The 25747-nt window shown below is 43.4% G+C and overlaps 1 protein-coding gene across 2 annotated transcripts in view; it reads right to left on the bottom strand.

Annotated features, from left to right (window-relative positions):
* SNX27 (sorting nexin 27) overlaps positions 1–25747 on the bottom strand; it is an 81391-nt gene that overhangs the window by 36559 nt on the left and 19085 nt on the right. The window contains exons 1-2 of one of the 2 annotated variants that reach the window (XM_075562128.1): positions 17188–17204; positions 15921–16152 (exon numbers count right to left, since the gene is read on the bottom strand). Coding sequence is in view for 1 of the 2 variants with exons in the window: in XM_075562119.1 (XP_075418234.1) it covers positions 15921–16152 (232 nt within the window). In the remaining variant the exon portion in view is untranslated. Of the gene's footprint in view, positions 1–15920; positions 16153–17187; positions 17205–25747 lie in introns of those variants that run through there. The other variant, XM_075562119.1, reaches the window with a different exon arrangement.

Here is a 25747-nt window from a genome sequence, read left to right as displayed (position 1 = left end):
CCCACATGGAAGAAACACACCAGCCTGTGCGATCACGAGGTGTCAAAGGGATCAGGTATCAGGCATTATCAGAACAAAAAAAATCATATCATTGTGCATGAGGGGGGAGTGCGGAGTGGAGACCCAAAGCCCATCCATACACCCCCTTATGGAAGGGTCGTGGGGAGGAGGTGAGCCAGTCAGGGTGCAGTATAGCAACGATGAAACATACAACTTTCCTCCAGTTCCTAAATGCTTCCTCTCCACCCCACTACCATGATCCCAATTCTACCTTACAAGTCTGGCTAGACCAGAGGATGTACACTGGTGCAGATAGGAACTGGAAACACAGGGAATGCAGGGCAGATGATCCCTTCAGGACCAGTGGTGAGAGTGGTGATACCGGGAGGGTGGAACCAATTACAGGGACCTACATGTGACCTCCTCCCTGGGGAACAGACAACACAAAAGTGGGTGAAGGGAGACATCGGCCAGTGTAAGATATGACAAAATAATAATTTATAAATTATCAAGGGTTGATGAGGCAGGGGGGAGCATGGAGGGAGGGGGGAAAATGAGGAGCTGATGCCAGGGGCTTAAGTGGAGAGCAAATGTTTTGAGAATGATGAGGGCAATGAATGTACAAATGTGCTTTACACAATTGATGTATGTATGTATGGATTGTGATAAGAGTTGTATGAGCCCCTAATAAAATGATTTTAAAAAAAGATTTAGCTGTTGAGAAAGTGACATCACTCAGGCCCAGCTCCCATAGGAGGTACCGAACTGGATAAATCTTCCATATATATATAATGGTTAACTTTCTGTGTCTAAGGTAAGGTGACCAGATTTTAACATTGGTAAAGCGGGACACCATTGATAAAACTCATATCCTGGCGAAATAGCCACATGGCAGCTGAAAACCGTATACCCTAGCTTGACATGCAGTTTCCAAAAATCGGGACTTTTTTAAAAACTCTGCAGGACGCGGGACCAATTGTTAAAAAGTGGGTCTGTCCAGCCAAAAGCGGGATGTCTGGTCGCGTTAGTCTAAGGCCATCTTGCCGTTTAACCCCATCTTTGCAAGGGCACCCTCTTTACCACTCTCAAGTTTCTTATAACAGCAAAAGGAGATAGCGCGCTTAGCTGTTCATTGGGTGAAATCTAGGAAATCTGAACTGAGGGATCCTTCCCTAATCTAAGTACTTAAGTTCTTGTTTAAAAAAGAAAGATGGAGAGCACTGGCGTGGTCGAAGATAACTTAGGGCGGCGGCGGTTTGGTGGTGGTGTCTGCTGATGTGGACCTTCAACGTCTGTCATTTCCCTTCTTGGTCTGGACCTCATATGCAGAGAACGGGATGAATCCTAATCCTTGGTTCATCACAGAGCTGCATTGTGGCCATCTTTGAATTTGGGATATTAAATCTTATTTTTTTTAATCTCTTATTTTTAATCACATAAAAACCACCCAAAATAAAAGCTAAGATTTTGACAATCCTTCGTTATAACCATAGTTAGTCTCTTCCTCCACTATCTCCCTGCTTCTCTGCCCCCAAATAATGATCATACTGACTCATGCTCACGAGTTCCTTGCTTTTCTTAGTTTTTCACTTATAATACTTAATTTTCTAATTTTTGAAGGATATTTTTGTTTTATACAGAGCTGCTAAATGAGCTCTTCTGAAGCCTACTTTTTGTCTTTAATATTGCTGTCTTGAGAACCTATTACAAGGATCTACATGTGTCCTCCTCCCTGGGGGGCAGACAACAGAAAAGCGGGTGAAGGGAGATGTCGGACAGGGCAAGATATGACAAAATAATAATTTATAAATTATCAAGGGTTGATGAGGGAAGGGGAAAAAGAAGACTTGATGCAAAGGGCTTAAGTGGAGAGCAAATGCTTTGAAAATGATGAGGGCAAAGAATGTACAGATGTGCTCTATACAATTGATGTATGTATGGATTGTGATAAAGATTTGTATGAGTCCCTAATAAAATGATTTTTAAAGTATATATAGGTATAAATATAGAAATGTATATATAAATATATATAAATAGGTGTATTTAATCTATGCATTTTTATATGTGTAAATACAGCAAGAAAGCAGATGGGAAAAAATTCAACTTTTATTAAAAGTTTATTGTGGTTCCTTAATATATATATATATATATATATATATATATATATATATATATATATATATATATAGTTGTCTCATTCAAAATATCTCATTTTTGAAGTTCATTCTGTTGTATATAACCCTTCAGGGTGTGTGTGTTTTTATCTGTTCTCATATAGATGGGCATTTGGGCAGCTTCTTGGCTTTAACAATTGCCAACCTAGTTGCTATCAACATTTGCATACATGCCTTTTATTGTGTAAGAAGTTCTCCAGGGTACATGCCTTCGAATAGAACTGTAAGATGACAGGCTCTGAGATTATTCAACATTAAGAGAAATGGCAAAACAAAAGCTAAAGTGGCTGTACCAATTACATTCCTATCAGCAACATAAACAAAGACACTCATCCATCAGGTGATCCAAGAGAAGAAAAGCGGGCTTTCTGCTCTCGTAATGATGCACATATAGCCTTGGGCACCCTGGTGAGCTCTACTTTGCCCTATGGGCTTGCTTGGAGCTGGAATCCACTTGATGACAGTAAGTTTGGTTCTCCTCTATTTTTTAAGGAGCTCTGGTGGTACTCTGGGGTAAGTGTTGGGCTGCTAACCTCAAGGTCAGTGGTTCAAAACCACTAGCTAGCAGGAGAAAGATGAGGGCGTGTACTCTCTTATTTTTAGTCTCAATGTATCGTGTAATCTTTTGCCACAATTTAAAAAAATTACATGAATAACTGTACAAAGAAGAAAATGTTCTAAAATTAATTGTAGTGGTAATTGTACAACCCTTCTTGACATGATTGAATTGTATGGATGAAGGATTTTGGGGCAAGGCAGGGAGATAAGAGCAGGAAGAGACTCTCTAAAAAATAGGGAAAAGAAATACACAAGATATTTATCGTCTCAGAAACCCTATCTAGGTTCCCTATGAGTCAGACTGACTCAGTGGCAATGAGGTTGGGTTAGGATCCACTCTATATCCACAATGGGTTTGTGGGGGGTTTTGTAATGACTAACGGAAGGTAGTGAACAAATTTTCAGTGTTTTTTTTGCTAATAGTATATGAAATTCAACTCAATGTAAAGAAAACAAAAATCTTTACAAGTACACCAACAGGCAAGATCATGATAAATGGAGAAAAGGTTATAAAAGTGCTCAAGAATTTAATTTTATTTGGATCCACAATCAATGCTCAGGGAAGCGGCAGTAGAGAAATTAAAGGACAGTCTTACATTGGGCAAATCTGCCTTACAAAATTCTGTTACGGGGTTAAAAAGCAAGGTGCCACTCTGGGGACTAAGGTCCACCTGGATCGCGCCACTGTATTGTCAGCTGCCTGTGCCGCGTGTGAAAGCTGAACAATAAAGAAGAATGGAAGCCAGTGGGTTATGGCGTTGTTGCACAACACTGAAGCACTGTGGACTCGTTAGCAGAAGAGAGGAGTCTGGACTGAGCGAATTTGTGCTTGGCACATAGAGGGGCAGCGAAAAGGAGGAAGACCCCATTGACGCAGTGGCTGCAACAATGGGCTCAAACAATGGTGAGACTGCCACAGGGCCGGGAAGTGCTCTGTTCTGCTGCACACAGGGTCACTGTGAGTCAGAACCGACTGGACAACACCTAACTAACCGCCAGTACCACCAGCCACCAGGCTAGAAACCACAAACAAATCTGTCTTAAAGGAAGTACAGCTAGAATGCCCTTTAGAGGTGAGGCTTCATTTCATGTACTTCAGGCAGGTTATCGGGAAAGACCAGCTCACGGAAGAGGACTTCATGCTTGGTAAAAAACAGAGTCCGTGAAAATGGGCTCCCGGATCTCATTGGTGAAGATGGTCTCGGGGTTCGGTTAGTACACAGGGGCGCGATGCGTCCACGCTGGCTTGACAGCACCCAGCAACGACAGCGGTGTGGAACATCTTTTCATATGCTTACTAGCTAAAATAACTTCCTCTGTTACAAAACACTTCGGTGCTCACCACTAGATTTTCTTACAGATTTTTACGCTGACCTGTAGAGTTCTCTAAAATCTTTTTCGTATATGTACTGCAAATATGTTTCCTAGTTTGTTACTTGTATTTTCACTTAAAGTGTCTTTTGTTTTTCAAAAAGTTAATTTAAAACCAGCTTTTATTTTTTAAATTAAATTTTATTTATTTTTAAAGCAGCTTTTAGTTGAATTATCTTTAAATAAAAAGACACTGCTTGTACAGGACAATTCAGGGAACTTTCTGTTGGTCTAAGATTAACCTCCCACTGTAAGCAACTCGCCAACTGGAAAAAATACAGGAAATAAGTATTTTCAGACAGTGGACAACAGATCAGAACTGTGAGCCCTGAGAAATAAATAAACAAGCTGGGCCTTACCGTAAAATTCAACTGCCAACTACGGAGGGGCACCCAAAGGGCACTGAGTTGAGGTGAGAGTAAGGAATTCATGGAGGCTACAGTGCAGGGAAGAAGACCCAAGAGCTGGGACAGAAAGGCAGCAAGTGCTAAAAGGCTTGCATAATTTACATGGCATTTGTGAGGGAACAACAAAAGGGCCTACAATTCCAAAGAGGGCCTCAATGGAGAGGGCCTCAATTAGTTCCAGAGCAGAGTTCTCAACCTTCCTAGTGCCTGACCCTTGAATACAGTTCCTCACGTGGTGGTGACCCCCAACCATCAAATTATTTTCTTTGCTATTTCTTCACTGTAATTTTGCTACTGTTATGAATTTTAATGTAAATATCTGACACACAGGATGAATTTTCATTGTTATAAATTGAACATAATTAAAGCATGGTGATGAATCACAAAACAATATGTAATTATATATTGTGAAATATTTCTAATTACAAATAAATGAAATTTTGTCGTGAAGCATGGTGTAGCATGGGTAACAGTCTTAATATGACAACAGTAAACTACATTGCTACATTTTGGGACAGTATGTGTAAAAAGCCAATGTATGTCAGTGCGAAGGTTGAGATAGCTTCTTTGTCACCAGATCAGCGTCTCTGCATGCGGGCGGACCCCAGTGGTGCCTCCGGTCCCAAGACCATCGGAAACAGGTGTTTTCTGATAAGTCTTAGACGACCTCTGTGAAAGGGTTGTTCGACCCCCAAAGGGGTCGAGGCCCACAGACCAGAACCGCTATTCTAGAGTAAAAGCTAATCGACCCCAAAAGAATAGAAGTAATTTTTAAATAACTACATGTCAGAATAAACTTAACACACTTTAAAGAAACATAAAAATGATCATATCCAAACCAACCAAATTCAAGCTCACTGCCTTTCAGTGGATTCCCAGCTGCCCTAACCTACGGGGCAGAGTTGCACTGCCCTGCCCGGTGCCCAGGGACAACTTCTCACGGAAGCAGCCTGCAGCGCCTTTTCCTACAGTTCAAACCATCACCTCTGTCTGGACACCCAAGTGCTTTAACCATCGAACTAGCAGGGCTTCTTAATACACTGCTCGATAACTCAAAATTCACAAGGCACAGTATCCAACCAAAAATGACATGGAAAATCGCTTGGAAATCTGACCCATAAGCCAGAGGGAAAGATCTGTCAGTAGAAAGAGACTCAGTAATGATGCTGCGATCATGGATCATTGGCTGCTCTCGCTTCTAAGATTAGGACTCGGCAAGAAGCGTGCTCCCCACAGAGACAGACGCAGACATGTCTCCCAAGGGCCTTGGCGCGCGCACTCCGAAGAAAGACCAGGGGCAGGGCCAGAAAACACCAAGGCTCCGGTGAGGGTGCAGGGCTGCAGGAGGGATTGAGCCACTAGAGGGAAGGCGCAGTGCTCCTGTCACCTACCCAAACATCACACCCACTGCCAGAGCGTCAATTCAGACCCTCACAGCGACCTTACAGAATATCCCAAAGCTGCGAATCTTCCCGATTTTAAAAATTAGGGGTTTCAAATTGCTGATCTTGTGTTTAGCAGCCCAACTTGTAACAGGGCTCCTGGTACCCTTCTTTGCTAAGCAAAAGCTGTAAGCCTTTTGGGAATACACATAAGGATTAACAGCTTTGGGGGAGGGACAGGAGAGCACCTGGGGTCCAGGTTCCTAAGGCTGCTTAGGAGAGGGGCTAAAACTCCAAGCCCAATTACAAGTAGAAGGCATCATTTGGCTGAGATGAGCAGAAAGCCTCCATCCTGAGATTCAGGCCCACAGACCCACCTGAGACCTAGCACCAAGGTAAGGACAAGAGCAGCCCAGCCCGGGGGAAGAGTGGGAGTGCAGCACGGCTCTGTGGTGTAGGTATGCAGGGACGGCTGAACATGGAAGCAGAGAGCAGAGCAGGACACCAAGAAAAACTCTCTATAAGCCTCTACTCCAAACGCAAGATAACAGCAGCCCAATCACTGCTCGAAGAATTTGAGCAAACATACTGGTAGCCCCAACAAGACCCTAGCCCAGTTTATCAGCTCTGATTAGATCAGCGTTTCCCAAAACGGGCAGCATGGCCTCCTGGGGTGCTGGAGCGATCCAGGGTGACTGCAAAAGTAGATGCCTACACTTTATCCTGGATGTGGAGTTATGAAAGTTTTTAATTCCCAAGGGACAGCGAGTATTTTTTTTTTTCTGAAAAGGGGCAGCAGGCCAAGTAAGTTTAGGAAGCTATGGTCTAGATTGACTCACTTCCTTATTAGCAACTGGAGTTCCGCCATTTCAAGGTGCAGATACTCGTTTCCTCAGGCTCTACTGTTGTTCTGCATGCGGTGCTTGGCATCACATTACTTAAAACAAAACAGGGTAAGAAATAAAAAGTCCACTTTCAGAAGATATAAAGCAGGATATATTATAACCCAGACGTTAACCACACCACACTCACTGCCGCTGAGTCGATTCCAACTCAGAGCAACCCTAAAGGGCAGTGTAGACCTGCCCCGCGGATTTCCACGGCTAGCTGACTAGTGGTTTTACACCGCTGATCTCGAGGTTAGCAGCACCACTGGGACTTTAAGATAACTATGATAAATACGCTAAGGGATCTAGTGGAAAAGATGGATGTATACATTTCAGTAGATAGGAAAACTATAGGAAAACATCACATGGAAATGATAAGAATTAAAAAGCATCCCTATGGGATTATCAGGCTGAACACAGTAAGAATCAACATAGAGATGTGCTACACGGAACTAAAAAAGAAAAAAATTTTTAATGAGCAGCAGAATAGAATATACAAAAGCTATAAAACCAAGCCAATTCACTGCCATCAAGTCAACACCGACTCAGTGACCCTATGGGGGCGGGTAGAACTGCCCCTGTGAGTGTCCGAGACTGGAACTCTTTAAAAGCCCCATCTCTCTCTTCCCAAAGCTATAGGACACTATCAAACAGTCTAATAACATGTGATTTCCAATCTCAAGGAGCAAAGAAGAGAAAGATGCATAGGAAATATCTGAGACATTAACAGCTGAAAATTTTCCAAAAATAATAAAATATCATACCATAGATCCATAAAGGTCAGTATAAATACCAAGAAAAACACACACACAAACACAGGTAGTCAGAGTGAGTCAAAATATTACATAAACAAGAATAAAAATTAAAATGAAGATCATTCTCATGAGAAATACCATAAGCTACAAGCTTGGATTTAAAAAGATTTAATGTACTTAAAGAAAAAACAAAACCCAGCAATTTAGAATTCTAGATCCTGTATCTTTCAAATATAAAGATGAAATAAAAACTATTTTTGGACCAAAAAATGCGAGAATAATTCATTGCCAACAAACTGCACTGACAGAAATAATACCAGCTTTGTTGAGGCAGGAAGGATATGACACCAGGTATAAACTGGATCCAAACCCCGGGTTACAGGAATGAAGAGCACCAGAAATCGTAAATATGTAAGTAGCTATAAAAGAACTCTTTCCTTTTCAGTTCCTTTTAAAATATCATTAAACCCATGACCAAGTGGGATTCATACCAGGGATGCAGGGATGGTTCAACATACGAAAGACCATTAGTATTATTCATCACATTGACATGAGAAAGTATAAGAATCACATGATAATATCAATAGACGCAGAAAAAGCATTTGACAACATCCAACACCAATTCCTGTTTAAGACACTAGCGAAGATAGGAATGGAAGGAAAGTTCCTCAAGACAATACAAGCTATATATGAAAAACCAACAGCCAAAGTCATAGTCAATGGAGAAAAGACTAACACAATCCCACTGAAAAAGGGAACCAGACAAGGATGCCCCTTGTCTCCACTCCTATTTAATATCGTGCTGGAGGTTTTAGCTAACAGCATAAGGCAAAGAAGTGACATCAAAGGTATTCGTCTGGGGAAGGAAGAGGTGAAACTATCGTTATTTGCAGATGATATGATTTTATATATGGAAAATCCCAAAAGTTCCACAAGGGGAGTACTGGAAGCAATAAAGGAGTTTGGCAGAGTGGCAGGATACAAGATCAACAAACAGAAGTCCATCGGACTGTTATACACATCAGATAAGACCACAGAAGAAGAGATAAAAAAGGTGGTACCCTTCACAATAGCCAAACACAAACTGAAATATCTAGGGATACACCTGACTGAAAAAACAAAAGATCTATATAGGGAAAACTATAGAACACTATTACAAGAAACCAAGAGCGACCTCAACAAATGGAAGAACATTCCATGCTCTTGGATTGGGAGACTTAATATAGTTAAGATGTCAGTTCTGCCAAAGGCACTACATAAGTTTAATGCTACCCCGATACAATTACCATCATCTTTCTTCAAAGAAATGGAAAAACTGATTACCAACTTCATATGGAGAGGGAAGAAGCCCAGAATTAGCAGAGAACTCCTCAAGAAGAAGGACACCGTGGGAGGGCTTGCTTTACCTGACTTTGGCACATACTATGCAGCCACAGTTCTCAAAACTGCATGGTATTGGTACAATGACAGATACTCAGACCAATGGAAAAGAACTGAAAACCCAGAAATGAAAGCATCAGCATACACACAGCTGATCTTTGAAAAGGGCCCTAAAAATATCAAATGGGAAGCAGATGCCCTCTTTAACAAGTGGTTCTGGAAAAAATGGATATCAACATGCAGAAAAATGAAGCAAGACCCTATCTCACTCCATGCACAAGAATAAACTCAAGGTGGATCACAGACCTTGAAGTTAAACCCCAAACTATTAGGGCCATCAATGAGGGAATTGAGACCAACTTGAGAACTTTGGCGCAGGGAATACACAGGCTATCAGAAATAGGGAAGGACACAAACACAGAGGAGGCACAAATTGACAAATGGGATATACTGAAGATAAAACACCTGTGTACATCTAAAGAATTCACCAAGAGAGTAACAAGAGAGTCTACAGACTGGGAAAACATCTTTAGCAATGACACATCAGACAAAGGCCTTATTACTAAAATCTACAATACTCTGCTAGCTTCCAAAAAGAAAAAAACCAATAGCCCACTTGAAAGGTGGGCAAAGGACTTGAACAGAAGTTTCACAGGCGCAGAAACCCGAATGGCCAACAAACATATGAGAAAATGTTCCCGATCTTTAGCCATAAGAGAAATGCATATTAAAACAACAATGAGGTACCACTTGACACCCTCAAAGGTAACCCAATTCAAAAAATCAGAAAGCAACAAGTGTTGGAGGGGCTGTGGGGAGACAGGAACTCTCATCCACTGCTGGTGGGACAGTAAGTACGTACAGCCACTATGGAAATCAATCTGGCGATACCTAAAACAGATGGAAATAGAGTTACCACATGACCCAGCAATCCCCCTACTGGGCATATACCCAGAATAGGCAAGAAACAAACCAAGACCAGACATCTGTGCTCCAATGTTCATTGCGGCACAGTTCACAATTGCCAGGAGCTGGAAACAACCCAAATTTCCATCAACTGACGATTGGATTAAAAAACTGTGGTATATACATACAATGGAATACTACGCATCACTAAAAAGCAGTGATGAACGTATGAGGCACATAGCGGCATGGGAAGAACTGCAGGAAATCATGCTAAGTGAAGTAAGTCAGGCACAAAAGGACAAGTACAACATGAGTCCGCTGAGGTAAGAATTAAAAAAAATTTTTTTTAAAGCAAAAGTGGCATAGGGAAAAAAGCTACTGTATACAAACATTTTAGGGGTGAAGACGGTGTAGTATGGAAGAGACCAGACCAAAACCAGGGATGTACATGGTAGACAATGGTGGAGGAGGCGGGGAAAGGAAGTGGGACCAGACTTCAACCCAGTGTCGCAAGGTGTGAATGCAATATCCCGGCGTGGAGGAGGGAACCAGTGAAGAAGTCTGGGAGGCTGGCCCCAGCACCATAAATTAAGTGGATTCCTGCCCCTCCCCCGAAAAGAATTTGTTCCAAAGGACGACATTGACTCTGCAGCTCCGGGAGATGGACATATCTGATCAGAGCACACGGGATAAGATGAAGGGGCAGGAGGAGAGAGTGGAGCACAGCCTGGCCCACCAGGCCGTGATGATGATGTTCCTGAGTAGAGCAGCCAGTCCACAGAGAGAACAACATGGCTGGCCCCACTATGAGACATGATGCCCCTCAGTGACTAAGGGCAATACAGGGGACAGCACCGGAGACACAGTGTGGGAATTGCACCTGACCTGATCCCACCACACCGAGGCAAATCACTGGGGGAGTGCAGCGGAACAGCAAGGGAATGGAGTGGCAATGTCCCCAGGGAATGCTGAAAGTGGACTTTGGAGCCAGGGCGTGGTGCCCCAACAGACTGGACTGGAAAACGCTCCTAAGGGCCAGCAAACGATCCCTGAACTAACTACAAGCTTTTCTCTTGTGAACTGTTTTGTTCTGTTCTTTGTCAGTGGTTTGTTTTTGTTGTTTTGTTGTCTGGTTGTATACTGTTGCTTTGTTTTCCTCTGTCTTGTTTTCGTGCATGTTAGTGTCTCCACAGGTCTGTCTGAATAGGACAGGCTGGATGAGCTATCTGGAGGAAAAACAACGGGACCGACAGTTCCGGGGGGACTTGGGGTGGGGGGGTAAGGAAGTGGTGTTAACAAACCTAGGGACAAGGGAAAAACATGGGACCCCAAATGGTAGAAAAGGGGGAGTGGCAGGCCTGGTGGGAAATGATCAAGAGTAAGGTTGCTTAGAGAAGAGGTATACTCTAGCCCAGGTGGCGATGAGGCAATGGTAGTAGGGCAGGAGGAAAGTCAAGGGAGATGGAGGAAAGATCTAGGAGTCAAAGGGCATTCATGGAGGTCTAGACAAAGACATGTACATGCAAATAAATATAGGAGGATGGGGAAATAGATCTATGTGTCTATATTTATAGGTTAAGTATTAAGGTGGTGGAAGGACCTTGGGCCTCTACTCAAACACTCCCTCAATGCATGAATACCTTCTTTTAATAAATTGGAACTCTATGATGCTCACTCTCCTGACACAACGGCTGGAGCCAAAGTGGGTGAACAAGTAAATGTGGTGAAGAAAGCTGATGGTGCCCGGCTATCAAAAGAGATAGTGACTGGGGTCTTAAAGGCTTGAAGATAAACAAGCGGCCATCTAGCTCAGAAGCAACAAAGTCCACATGGAAGAACACACCAGCCTGTGTGATTGAGTGGTCCCTAAGGGATCAGTTACCAGGCATCAAAGAACAAAAAATCATATCATTTACTGCACACCTCCATGATAGGATCGCTGAAGACAAATGGGTGCATAAGCAAATGTGGTGAAGAAAGCTGATGGTGCCCGGCTATCAAAAGAGATAGTGTCTGGGGTCTTAAAGGCTTGAAGGTGAACAAGCGGCCATCTAGCTCAGAAGCAAAAAAGCCCACATGGAAGAAGCACACCGGCCAGTGCGATCACGAGGTGCCAAGGGACCAGGTATAAGGCATCATGCAAAAAAAAAAACAACGATATAAGTGTATGTATGTGTATATATGTGTATATGTATATATATACCATATTAAATGAAGGGGGAAGTGCAGAGTGGAGACCCAAGGCCCAAGTGTCGGCCAATGGAGATCCCCTCATAGAGGCGTTTAGGAGAGGAGATGGGTTAATTAGGGTGCGAGGTAGTACCGATGAAGAACACAGCTTTCCCCCAGATCCTGGATGCTTCCTCCCCCCAACTACCAAGATCCGAATTCTACCTTGCAGGCCTGGATAGGACAGAGGTTGTACACTGGTACATATGAGGGCTGGAGGTACAGGGAATCCAGGGTAGATGATACCTTCAGGACCAAGGGTGTGAGGGACGATGCTGGGAGAGTGGAGGGTGAGTAGGTTGGAAAGGGGGAACTGATTACAAGGATCCACATGTGACCTCTTCCCTGGGAGAGGGACAGCAGAGAAGGGGGGAAGGGAGACTCCGGATAGGGCAAGATATGACAAAATAATGATGTATAAATTACCAAGGGCACATGAGGGAGGGGGGAGGGGGGAGGGAGGGGGAAAAAAAAAAGAGGACCTGATGCAGGGCGCTTAGGTGGAGAGCAAATGCCTTGAGAATGATTGGGGCAGAGAATGTATGGATGTGCTTTATACAATTGATGTATGTATATGTATGGATGGTGATAAGAGTTGTATGAGTCCCTAATAAAATGTAAAAAAAGAAAAGAGGAGAAAAAAATGATTAGGGCAAAGACTGTACAGATGTGCTTTATACAATTGATGCATGTATATGTATGAACTGTGATAAGAATTGTATGAGCCCCTAATAAATTGTTAAAATTAAAAACAAAACAAAAAAAAACATCTATCTGATAAAGGACTTACATCTACAAAGAACACAACAAAACAAGCAGATATACAAGTCCATTTTTAAAACAGGCCGACGACTTGAGCAGCTCGTCACCCACTGTGAGTGAGGATGCAACAATGAGCCAGCCACTCAGCAAACAGTTGGCAGACTCTTACGAGGAAAACTTACAATTACCTATGACCTGCAATTCCACCCCTAGCTATGTACCGTACGTACTCGAGCATAAGCCCACCCGAGTAGCAGCCGAGGCACCTAATTCTACCACAAAGACTGCCATTAAAAATGACAAGCTTGGCTTAGACACGAGTATATAAATTGTTCAAGAAAAAGGAAGCACGTCCACATGAAGTGCTGTCCATTAACATTATCTCAGGCAGCTTTTAGCCATAAATAGTCAAAAACTGGAAGCCACCCAGAGGTGCATCAACAAATGAGTGATAAAAAACCACCCAAGAAACTGTCCAAATAAATCCATACTGAACATGGTGCTCCGAAAGGCTCCCACTCCTGACACACATGCAACAGTGCACATCTTTACAGGGCTCCATTGAGGGGAAGAAGCCAGACTCAAAGACCACCTACTGTGTGATCCATTTATTTACCACTCTAGAAAAAAACAGATCTGCGGTTGGCAGTGGTGGTCGGAGAAGTGGGCTGACTACAAAGGGCGTGAGGGAACTTTTGTGGTTTGGGAATGTGATCTATCTGGATTGCCGGGGCAAAAACACTTAAAATAGATGAATGTGAATGCAGGCAAATTATGCTCAATAAAGGACAGTCTGTAGCTTTATTTCCTTTCTCAAGTTTAGAGAGGTACCTGAGGTCTTAGGTAATTCCCAGAGGATTCAAATCTGCTTACTTTTGGGACGTGACCTTTATTTCAACTTCTCACATGCTTTATGATTAAAAGAACAGCACACTCTTACAGTACAAAACTCTCAATTTTGCGCACAGGCTTCTCAGATTACCAAGACTATGCTGATCTATAGCTGCTCGATCTGTGTGCTAAGCAAGCAATCCAGCAGCCGGGGCCACATGACGAGGAGCAGGGCACCCGGCCCAGAGGAAAGCTCCTAACAGCCTTCACTTTGCAGACACCACCAACCACCTTGCTGCTGGAATCAAAGACAACTTGAAGCACTTACTGATGCAGATCAAAGACAATAGACTTCAGCATGGATTATAAATCGACATGAAAGGAAAATAAAAGAAGAAATCCCCACAACTGGATCAATAAACATCGGCATGATAAATGGAAAAGATATTGAAGTTGTCAAGGATTTCATTTTACTTGGATCCACTATCAGTGCTCACAAAATCAGCAGCCAAGAAACCCAATGATGTATTACACTGGTCAAATTTGTTGCAAAGACCCTTTAAAGCTTTCCAAAGCAAAGCTGTCACTGTGGGGACTTAGGTGAGTCTGTGCCAAGCCGTGGTATTTCCGATGGCTCCCCGCGCCTATGAAGGCTGGCCATGGAAGGACAACTGAAGTGTTATGAATGCAGCTAAGTTAAGGTGTCAACAAGGAACTCGCCTGTACCCTGGGCTGCCAGGAGAACATGTGTCTTGGAAGGAGTACAGCCAAAATCCTCCGTGGAAGCAAGGATGGGGAGAGTTCCCCTCACACCCTTTGGATACGCTTATCAGAAAGGATCATGAAGGGCATCATGTTTGGTACAAGAAAGGCTCGGTGGAAAAGGGCGGCCCTCAACAAGACGGGTGAGCTAACACAGTGGCTACAGCATGAGCTTCCAGAAAGACATCACGGAGAGGCTCACTGAGGACCAGGCAGTGTTCTCTTATGTTCCACACAGGGTCACTTGACGGCACCTGACAACATCTGCTCTAGCTCAATTGCAGATGCAGTCAAACATGATTTGCTCTTCCTGTGGTTTTTCTAGCTTGCTTGCCTTTCTCATCTCCTCACTGAAAAAGGTTTATCATACTGACTAGTGGCACATTCTTAGCCACGGGGCAAATTCCAGCCACAGGGCCTGCAACTTTAGTCAGCAGGTCAGCGTTAAACAAAGGAATTTATCTGCTAATATTTAATAGGACACACTGCATTGTCCACAACACATTCTTAAATACCCACAGACACATACGGCATACCGCAACCAACAGAACATGTAAGCTGCTGGACTATCAGTGGCAGTCGGACCTTTGAGAAGAAACCAAGGCGTGCTGGGAAGGAGCTGGCACACGGAGCCCAGAATTCAACATGGGCCTTCTTGCATAGCCTACAGCACAGCAGTGGTGCTCGGGAATACATGAGACAGCCCATGGGAACTGCACTGAGCAGAACGAGCACCTGGAGGGCAAATACGAGTTAATCATTCACACAGAGACCTCTAAACACGGGAAACAACCAAAAACACTCCGTGCTGTGAAGAGGGATGTAGGGCACATGTAGGTTCTGAAATGGTTGACGCTCTGTATTACCTGATGTTTTGGAAGACATCTCCTTTGTCAATAAATCTTGCTGTTTTAGCTTGTTCTACAGCCCCCGAGTCAACAGTGAAAGACCGCTATCAGCAAAGCATCAGGTAACAGCCAAAACCAACATAAAACGCAAAGCAAACCAGACAGACAAACCCGCTTCACCCGGACAGTGCTTAAGATATGACAAAATAATACTCGTTTATACATTTCAAGGGTTCATGAGGGAGAGGGGAGCGGGAGAGAGGGGAAAAAATGAGGAGCTGATATTTTTAAAGCAAATGTTTTGAGAATGATGAGGGCAACAAATGTACAAATGTGCTTGACACAATGGATGGATGGATGGATGGATGGATGGATGGATGGATGGATGGATGGATGGATTGTGGTAAGACTTGTATGAGCCCCCAATAAAATGATTAAAAAACACACAAAAAGATGCTTCACCCTTGTTTGCAACTGCCCAGAAAGCAAAGTTCAAGCTGTTCTGAAAATACAATGGAATTAGAGTTAAGAGAACTCTTCTTCGTTACTTTAATTCCTCTTGTATTGATGTGTGGGCCCATCTTCCTGAGTTGCAGTCTGATAGGTCACACATGATGAGATGGAGGAACAGGCTAGAGACTGGAGGACTGAGTTGGGCTGACACTCACCACAAACTTCTCACCATTCTGCTCCACATGTTTGTATGTGGGGACCGATATGGGCACTGCTTGCTTCTCTGTGTAATCGTAAAAGGATTGTCCCAACGAGTCGTCACTGGGGTCTAGGTTATCCGCCTCATGAGGAGGCACAGATAACACTGTCAGGATCAACTCCTTCTCGCCTGCTCGGATCAGGTCCACCACCTGCTTGTGTGTCGCCCCCTCAACATTCACGCCGTTCCTAAGGGGAAAAAGGGAAAAAGACAATCCCATAAACCAGAAGGGTCCAAACAACTATAGAGCTCCACCCTCCTGCCCCCACTCCAGTTCCACTTGACATGGACCATAAAATCAAAAAAGATTATTTTGGTTCCAGGAAAGCTGTTTTCACAGAGCCTGGTGAGAAGCGCTGGTTTGTGAATGTGTGGTGGGGGAGAATGGAAACAGGTGAGAGGGCTACCCTTCCTCTGAGACTAGGATCCCACAGAGAGTTTAGGAAAGCTCAAGGGAAACCAGGGTGAAGCCTGGGGGAAAGACAACTTTTCAAACGTAATAGCCCGACTCCCTCACCCTAGGCATGCAGTACACAATACAATCCTCAGGGCCTCGGACCAGCCTGCCACCTGAACGACCCTCTCTGTCCACTGTCAACCTCCTGGGGCCTCTGTTTAAAGAAACTGTCCACAAAACACTTATCTTCACTTGTAAAGGAAAAGACCTAAACCACGACTCAAGGTCATTTCTTTATATTTATATCCAGTTCCTCCTCACAGCCCCAAAGTAGTCGACTCCGCTTTCCTTTGCCAAGTTTCATTGCCTTGAAAGTGAAATGGCATATTCATTTCCATACACAGCTAGTTTCCCACATAGATCGGTTTTTAAATGGCAAGGAGATTTCTCTCAGAAATCTCATCAACTGACCCAACTTCCTTTTATCTCCCAATCACTTCATTTCCTCTCATAGGAGCCTACTTAGTTTCTGGTCTGTGCTCTCATACTTGAAGAGCGGCGTAATGAGCTCAACATAGAAAACATAGGAAAAGGTTTCAAAAATATCGAGGAAAATTCCCATGATCTTCCAATTCCATTTTTCCATGAGCTTTTCAAAGCCCCTCCCCTCTGTCTGGGGTTTCAGCGTAAGTCAACCTACTCCCTCTTCTTCCTGTCTCAGTGCACTGAAAGCCTGAAAGGAGGAAAAGCAGAGGCTTAAAAGAACAATCATTTGTGTCCAGAAAGATGCTGAGTCTTACAAAACTTCTTCCACAAACCCAACTACCTTCGCAGACCGCTGACCCAGCCTGCTGTCTCAGCATACACCACTGGGCAGCGGGCGTGGAGGTTCCCTCCCAAGGCTTTCTCCAAAGAGTTAGGGGACACACCTGGCCGCTGTTCATGTGGTATTTAAAGCCTTGAAACTCTTTCTCACTCCGGTTCCAAACCATTAGGATCATTCCCTCCTGAAAATGATGCTAAGTTTAGTTACAAGCCTTCCATAAACTTTTCAGTCATGGCAATGTTCTCTGTCAGTCTGGTATCTGAAACATCCATTTATGTAAACGGCACAGGCAGGCCATCTCACCCGGCGGGCCTTCTTCCTTGTTTTGGGCTGAACAAACAAGACAGTAAATTCAGCACTTCTGACATTTCACAGTCTAAAGTCTAATCTATACACAAACTATTCAGTCATTTTACATGGACTAGCTGTAGGAAAGAATCAGGTCCTTTTCACTGACAGAAATCGGCCCTTTTACATTTTGGAAGAAGTCAGGCTAGTGAACATGGCCAACAATTGGCTCTTACAGCAGGATGGGTCAATCAAAAAGAAAATGAGCTTTGGACTCACATCTATCTGAGTTCAAATCCTGGCTCTGCCTACTGCTTTTGATCAAGTTGGTTAACCTTTGCTAGCTGTGCTTACATGTCAAATGGGGATAGCAACAACACCCTAATTGGTTGCTGTGAGAATGTAATCAAACATGTAACTTGCCCAAAACAAGGCCTGAACTTCACTCACACCAAAAGGCTTAAAGAGAAAAGAGTGTTTTGCACATGTTGGTTATAGAGGCAGCAGTTACACAGCAATGGAAAGCTACAGTTAAGAACTGGGAAAGTGCCTATCATTAAAATAATGTTTGATTTGAATAGTATAAATAACATATAATAATTGTTAATTTGAAAGCATCTACACAGCAGATTAGTTCCCCTTAACAGTTCTCCTAAAGACTGTCCCATGCCATTGGAACAATGCTGGGTCAGCATCCCCATGATTTACATTGTTTGTTCTGTTTCCGTTGATCTAGCTTCCCTTCCCTTCTTGTTCTCACCTTTTTATGCATGTATGCAACTACTGACCACTAAGTTCACGGCTTGACGATGACACTTTTCTTTGGCTAAAGGGTGGCCTGCAGAGAGCGCTCAGATTCTGTGTCCAAAGGGCGACAGTCTCAGGGGTCTCTCAGTCCAGTAAGTCTGACCTGTTCAGAAAGTTTGGTTTTGTTCTGACTTTCCTCCATTCTCTTCAGAACCATCTATACTAGGAGCCAGGCACCATCTAGCCCCTCTGGTCTCAGGGTTGAAAAGGTGCTCGTTTGGGTGGGCTAGCAGATCTGTGGGGATTGGTCCAGGGCAGGGATCCTCAACTTTTTAAACAGGGGCTAGTTCACTGTCCCTCAGACCCGTTGGAGGGCCGGACTATAGTTAAAAAAAAAAAAAAACTATGAACAAATTCCTATGCACACTGCACATATCTTATTTTAAAGTCAAAAAACAAACAGGGCAAAAACACCCGGCGGTCTGGATAAATGTCCTCGGCGGACCACCTGTGGCCTGCAGGCCGTAGTTTGAGGACCCCTGGGGTTCAGTGTATGATCCTTTGATTCTTGTGTGTCATGCAGGATGAGCAGAGGCCACCAGTTGTATCTTTTAGATGGCTGTGACACTCCTCACCAAACTAAGACAGAGAACCCTATCTTTGTGAGCTCAGAGGATCCTGCGACCCTACTCCTGAGGCCCCCAGCCAGTAAACCAATCCCGTGAGGTGTTTGGATATGTCTATAAAGGCTCTGTAACTATACCTCTATGGGGTTCGTTATGTATGTGTTTGTAAGTGCAGCACAAACATGTTTACACGCATACTTCTGTACACGTGTCCATGTCTATATACACACATGCATTTACTTGTGGATACCTCTTTCTACACATGTATGCATCCACATACAGCCATGTTATCAGACATTTTTTTGGTTTTATTGACTATTGCTGCAAAATTCTGGATGCTGATGCTATAGCATCTAGAGTACTTGTTCCCTATCTTATGTCCTTCTCCGAGTCTACATGTTGGCCTATGGTGTTGACTTCACCCATGTTTGGTCCTACCTTTCCCATCACCAAAAGTAACAAATGTCGACTATCAAGTAAATGATTTCCTGCCCCCCACCCCTCCCCACTACCCCAGCCCTGGTAACCATCAAGGAAATTTTGTTTCTGTGTATATTTATTGTTTTTTCCTTCAAATAATGCATAAGTAGCATTTGGCTTTTTGTGATTAACTTCTTTCACACTGATGATGAGGCTCATTTGATGGCAGAATAAATAAAGTTGAAGAAATAAAGGTCAGAAATCAATTATCTCTTTGACCTCAGCTGACAAATATCTGTGTTTTTGTTGTTGTTTAACAAGTTGGGGAAAACCAATACTTTAGAAACAGACAAAACATACTGAGTACTAAAGATCTTTATGTCCGGGCAGTTCCTTTCAGCAGATGAGCACTGTGGAAATACTTTGCAGCTCCCTAACCGTTTCCATTGCATGGAGACTCAATCTTAGCCGGGGGTGCTCTAACGATGTCCTGAGGGGTCTGTGAATCCCAGGATTGGGATATAAAATTATATGCTTGTATGGATGCATTCCAAACAAAAAGGAGTGCTCCTCAGAGGCAAGGACAGCAAGATTTCAACTTCCATACTTTGGACATGTTGTCAGGAAACTGAGAGAGCAGGGTATCGTGCTGGGCAGAGTAGAAGGGCAGGGATCAGAGCGAGGACCTCAACAAGATGGACTGCCTCCAAGGCTCCATGGAGCACGCTAACAACCGTTAGGGCGGCACAGGACCCGGCAGTGTTTCGTTCCATTGTGCATAAGGTCACGATAGGTCAGAACTGATTAGATGGCGCCCAACAACAATGCATGCATTGTTTTCCTTTTAGAGAGAGTGGCCAAAGCTTGTGTCAGAGCCTCAAAGGCGCGCACATTACCTTTGAGAGATTAAAAATTACAGCCTTCACTGCACATCTCTACCCAACTCAGTCTTTAAGTCAGAATACACATCATACCTAGAATCACCCACAGAGAGGCTCAGAAAAGAGTAAGAGAGACCTAAGTGAAGAAGAGACAGACTGTCTACGCCTACAAAAAAAAACAAACTAGAATTAGTCTCGGCCACCCAAGGAGGCAGTCCTGTTCTGCCTTGACTGGATGGCAGCGAGTTTGTTTTGTTAGGTTCGAGGCTGAAAACAGCCAGGGAGCCATGGGGAAGGTGCCTTTAAACCTGCTGGCTGAGGTTTCACGCTGTTAATTAAGGCCCAGCTTCACACTGGCTACCCAGCAAAACCATTCTGAAGAACTATTTCCTCAAATGAAACAGACAGAGGAAAGAATTCTCAGTGTCACATTTTAAACATACTTGCTAATCCTTATCTGGTTCAACTATAGAAGGAATGCTACACATGCCATTAATTTAACACAAAGCTGGATTTGTCAGAGAAGGAAATGAGGTTAGTGAAAACCTCAGGCTGTCTGATTTCAAAAATTAAGGCTTAAAGGTTCCTTCATGGTCATAAAAATGTTTTTACAGTATCTCTTCCACAGCAATGCTACTATACCAGGCTCAAATTAGGTATGGCTCAATTACTTGGGCAATTCTGATGCCATCATGAATGCAAAATAAAAATTCTGCAATAAAAGAAAAGTTCGGAGGTACAGACTTCTGCTTTGAAATATGTTTTGGAGTCTGAAAACCTTTGGTTTGACGATCACCCTGCCATTTAGCAGATGTGAACCTACAGTGACCTGTCCTCTCACTGCGCCTCCATTTCTTCGCTCACAGCTGAGAGTGAGGTCACGCTAACACAGCACTTAGGACGCGAGCAGCCACCTCAAGGGCCAAAAACTACTCACTCGTGCGACAGATTTATACCAGCTACGCAAGCAGGCTGGTGTTTGGGCTTTTCTACTACCAATTTCCTTTGCCTTTCTTCAGTTTTCACAACGTAAGCTAGTTGGAATTCTTTGAATGTAAGTGATTGAGCTCGTAACCAATGCTAATAGAGATAAGAAAGTCCCTTTCATGAGACTACTGCATCAGAGACCCACCGAACCCTCCACAACACAAAACAAAATCCAAACTGTGCTCCCATCCAGTTGATTCCAACTCGGTGGGATCCTGTAACCCCAATTACAACTGCCCCGTGGGTTTACAAGACTGTAACTCTTTGTGGAAGTAGAAAGCCTCATCTTTCTCCCTTAGAAGAGCTGGTGGTCTTGAACTGCTGCTGACCCCGCAGTTAGCAGCCCAACAGATTACCCAATCGACCCCCAGGGCGTCTCCCATTAAACCCTACAACTCACAAAAAATCTACCCATCTAGGCAGATAGGAAAGGAAGTGACTTAAACATTCATTCTCATTCTCTCTCTCTCTGTCTTTCTCTCTCTCACACACACACAAATTCCAAAAGATATGTAATTAAACAAAATATTAACTGATTCTACAATGCTACCTATAGAATCCAAGCAGTCTGCACTCAAGTGTTCTCTGCAATTATTTCAACTTTTCTGGTGAATTTTTTTCCTAATAAAATGTTGGGGGTAAAGTTTAGAACAAAAGTGTTTAAATCCACAAATAAGACCAAAAACTTGTCCCATTAGGCAACTAAATGGTGCACAGTTTCTGTCTTCAGCATTACAGGGACACACTCTATACTGTAAATAAAATTATTTCATTTTTACATTAGATCAACACTTGGCCCACTGGGAGGGGAGAGACCTGTGGCTAGCTAATGAGCGTGGCTTCAAATAAGAGTTCTAGTGAAGCAAAGTTCGCCAGCGAGGGAGACTTCAAAGCTAATATAAACACTCCCCGAAGCAAGAGAGAAAAGCTTTTATACTACTTACAACGGAAGCTGAATATGAGGAAACCTAGGTGCAGATGGAATCGTGTCAAAGTCACAAACTATATGTACAAGGAGCCAATCAATCTACATGACAAGCAGAATATTATTTTATACTCCCCCGTGGATATGCAAGAATGTAATTAAGAGTAACTAGTCCCTCTGCGACAGTGTAAAACATAAACAATACATTCCTGTAACTGCAAGCACGGCTGCAGTTTTGTTTCGTAATTTAAAAACACAGTGGCTGGATGCCCACAAGAGTAGTTAATTTATAGAAACTGAAACAACCAGGGGCTTGATGAGGACATGGAGCCCTCACTACGTGACCCAGCAATTCTAGCCCCAGGTCTACACCCAAAGCAATGAAGGAAAACATGTCCACCCACACCAAACTGTAGCCAAACGCTCACTGCCGCTCCAGTCATCAAAGTTCAAAGCCGAAAACCCCCAAGGATCCATCCACAGCACAACAGATACACTGTGGCACCGTCAAGCAGTGCACTATTACTGGGCACTACAAAGGGGTGATCGACTGACACCCACGACGTCTCAAAAATACACTGAGCAACAGAGGTCAGAAAGAAAGAAAGAAGTTGAAGAGACATGCTAGAACTGGCAAATATATTCCATGAAGGAAGAAATGGTATCAGCCACGGTCTAGAAGTAGTGTTTCTCAAAGTGGAAAATCCACCCCCAAGACGGCGCTGCCCTTGAGCCTGCATTGTGGGCTGTAGTCCAAAGGGTTGTCATTGCCAGGGGAGCGCCGAGTTTCTTCTGTTTTTGATTCTCTGAAAAGAGGGTGCTAAGCCAAGCTAAGTTTAGGAATCTATGGTCTAGGGCAGTGGTCCTCAACGTTCCTAAGGCCACAAGCCTTTAATAGTTCCCCATGTTGTGGTGACCCCCCCAAAAAATCATAAAATCATTTTCGTTGCTACTTCGTAACTGTAATTTTGCTAGTTATGAATCGGCGACCCTGTGAATGGATGGTTCCGCCCCCAGAGGAGTTTCGACCCCCAGGCTCAGAACCGCGGGTCTAGGGCGTGAGGCTGGTGGTGAAGTACTGAAAGGCAAGAGGCACGGTCAAGTAGTCTGAAGTCATGGAGGTGTTCTTTCTGTGTCTGGCCTCGGGTGGCGGTTAAGGGAGTGTCTACATTCGTCACAACTCAAAGGCAATATGTAAGATACAGTAGACTATACGTGAAACAGGCCTCAATAAAGTTCACCAAAATTTTTGAGCTATTACACAACATCCTCACTTAGAATACAGTCATCATCAGAATGAAGTATTAACAATGAAACTTAACCTCTGTGAGTGTCCCGCTGAGCTGCCAGTGACGTGTGGCAGTGGGTTTGGTTTTAATTGCTCTCTTATATTACTCTGAGTTTTCTGGTGAAGGACAATGTGGCTAGGGGGAACATGGTATCAAGGTATCGCTTTTTTTTTTTTTAAGGAAAAACACATTATTTCTTCCTTTAACTTCCTATCTTCATGAAAAATAAGCTAAAAATAAGCTCACGTCCATTCTGCGCAGGAAGAAAGAGAAAAGTAAGCTACAGCTGGCATCAGCCTTTCCACAGCTCTGGCTTTTTCCTCTCGTCTATAAACAACAAGACACGTTTTTAAGCAATGTAGTTAAGAAGCTCGGCAACAGAGGCCTAGAGTTAGGCAATAGCAGCAGCTTATTTCCTAAGAGTTTTTTAACTATAATGTGGGTGAAGGATCCCTGGTGCTATAGTGGGTTATGGACTGAACATCCAACCACAAGGTCAGTGGTTCAAACTCACAAGTCATTCCTGAGGGGGAAGGATGAAGCTTTCTACTCCCCCAGTTACACTCAGAACTTCACGGGGGCAGTTCAATCCTGTCCTTTCCTGTCACCACCCGATGGCAGTGAGTTGAGTTGGGCTGAATGTGAGAAAGGAAAGTCAAGTTCGCTCACCGGATGGCAGTGAGTTGAGTTGGGCTGAATGTGAGAAAGGAAAGTCAAGTTCGCTTCGTGCTGGATTAATGCCATTATACCGCATTAAGGGGGCCCTGGGGGTGGTGTGCTTATGAACTGGGCTCCCATCAACAGGGACAGTGTCAGAAACCCACAGGGGTCGCTATGTGTCAGCATTGACTCGATGGCACCCAGATGCTTTTGTTTTGTTGTAATACTACATTACAAATATAATTCAGGTTTTACCTTTTAGAAGTCCTAGATTCCCTTTTGTTAGATTTTTTTTTTTAAGCATTTGAGGATGTAAAACATTTTCTTCTGACTGTGAATTTGAAAAAGAAATTGGTCCAGCAAAGAATCTTTCATCAGGGAAATTCTTAAACACAATGAAATCCATCAAGCAATGGAATAGACACCTGTTTAAAAAGTATTTATGAGGACTATACAGAAACACAGATAAGCTATTAAGCTAAATGCAGAAAACAAAGATAAGCTGAGCTGGTTTTTTTGTACTTTAAATAGAAAAACACTGTCCATTGTGATTACATGCACATAAAATATATTTGCCTGTAAGAAAGGCACAATGTGTCAAAACTGACGAGGTGAAGAGCTGGGGTGACTGGATCTATGGGGTGAATTCCTAAAACTAGCAGTGCTGGCCGGCGTTGTGATTCTTTCAGTCGTGACGTTCTAAAATGCTCTCCAACGCTTCACTACAATGTGTCCGCTGGAAACTGGTTGAAGCCCTCACAAAGCTGGCAAAAACAGACCCCGCCGGGCACATGAGAAGAGAGATCTTTCCTTGGATTTTTCACGGGTTCAGGGCTCACATATTAGAACAGAAACTAGACTGAAAAGGCCAGAGACTATTCTGTCTCTCCAACAGGAAGACCTGCCCTTTCTAGTGCGGCAATTAAATTACTGGACTGGGTTTCAATGACTCCCTCTCATCTAACTCTGCCTCCTCGCTCTCTTACTTAGGCAAACCATCAAGTCCGAGAATATTCTCATGGACTAATTTTCCTGCCCTTAAACACCTTTGAGAGGTGAGATCTGAGACACAGAGACAGAGAGACATGTGGAGCTGGGAACACAGCCGAAGGCACCAAAGCTCAGCAGTGCCTGTGCACTCCCTGTCATCCAACAGTAATTCAAGAAGCAACAGCAGCTTGGATCTTACATCTTAGAACGTCTCGTTTAATGGTGGCACAAAGAGAAGCATAACTAGAGAAAGTGATCAAAGTTTTCCATGATGTCTACAGTATTCTAATGAGTACCAAATCTGGCCAACAATCTAAAAAGTGCAAACTCAGTACCTCAAATAATTTATTCTTTAAATTTCTTATTGTGAATAAGGTGGGGAATCTCAACTAACTTTTCAGGTCCACTTACACCATTTGGAATATGAGGTGCTGGATAAACTGACAAAATTCTCTACCAAAGTATTTTCACTGGTAATATTTATTTAAGAGTCCAAAAACAGCTCATATTCTTTCCATTCATAATGGCATCATTAATTAATTCAGCCTAAAGAACTCATCAGAGTAGCAGCTCCTTACGAGCAAAATCTTTCGCATGTGGCGTGTAGAGGCCTCGTTAAGTATTGTTGAAAAAAAATGAAGTAACCCAACATACAGAAAGAGCTAGGCAGAAACGTATCTTCATTGACGTTGGTTCCAAATTTGGTCCTCTAAAAAAGGTCAACAGAAAGGGAATGACTAGTTGAGA

The sequence above is a fragment of the Tenrec ecaudatus genome, chromosome 1 (assembly GCF_050624435.1).
Source record: "Tenrec ecaudatus isolate mTenEca1 chromosome 1, mTenEca1.hap1, whole genome shotgun sequence".
Lineage (NCBI taxonomy): Eukaryota > Metazoa > Chordata > Mammalia > Afrosoricida > Tenrecidae > Tenrec > Tenrec ecaudatus.
Note: the sequence above shows the minus strand (reverse complement) of the source record. Positions and strands in the feature narration are given on the sequence as shown.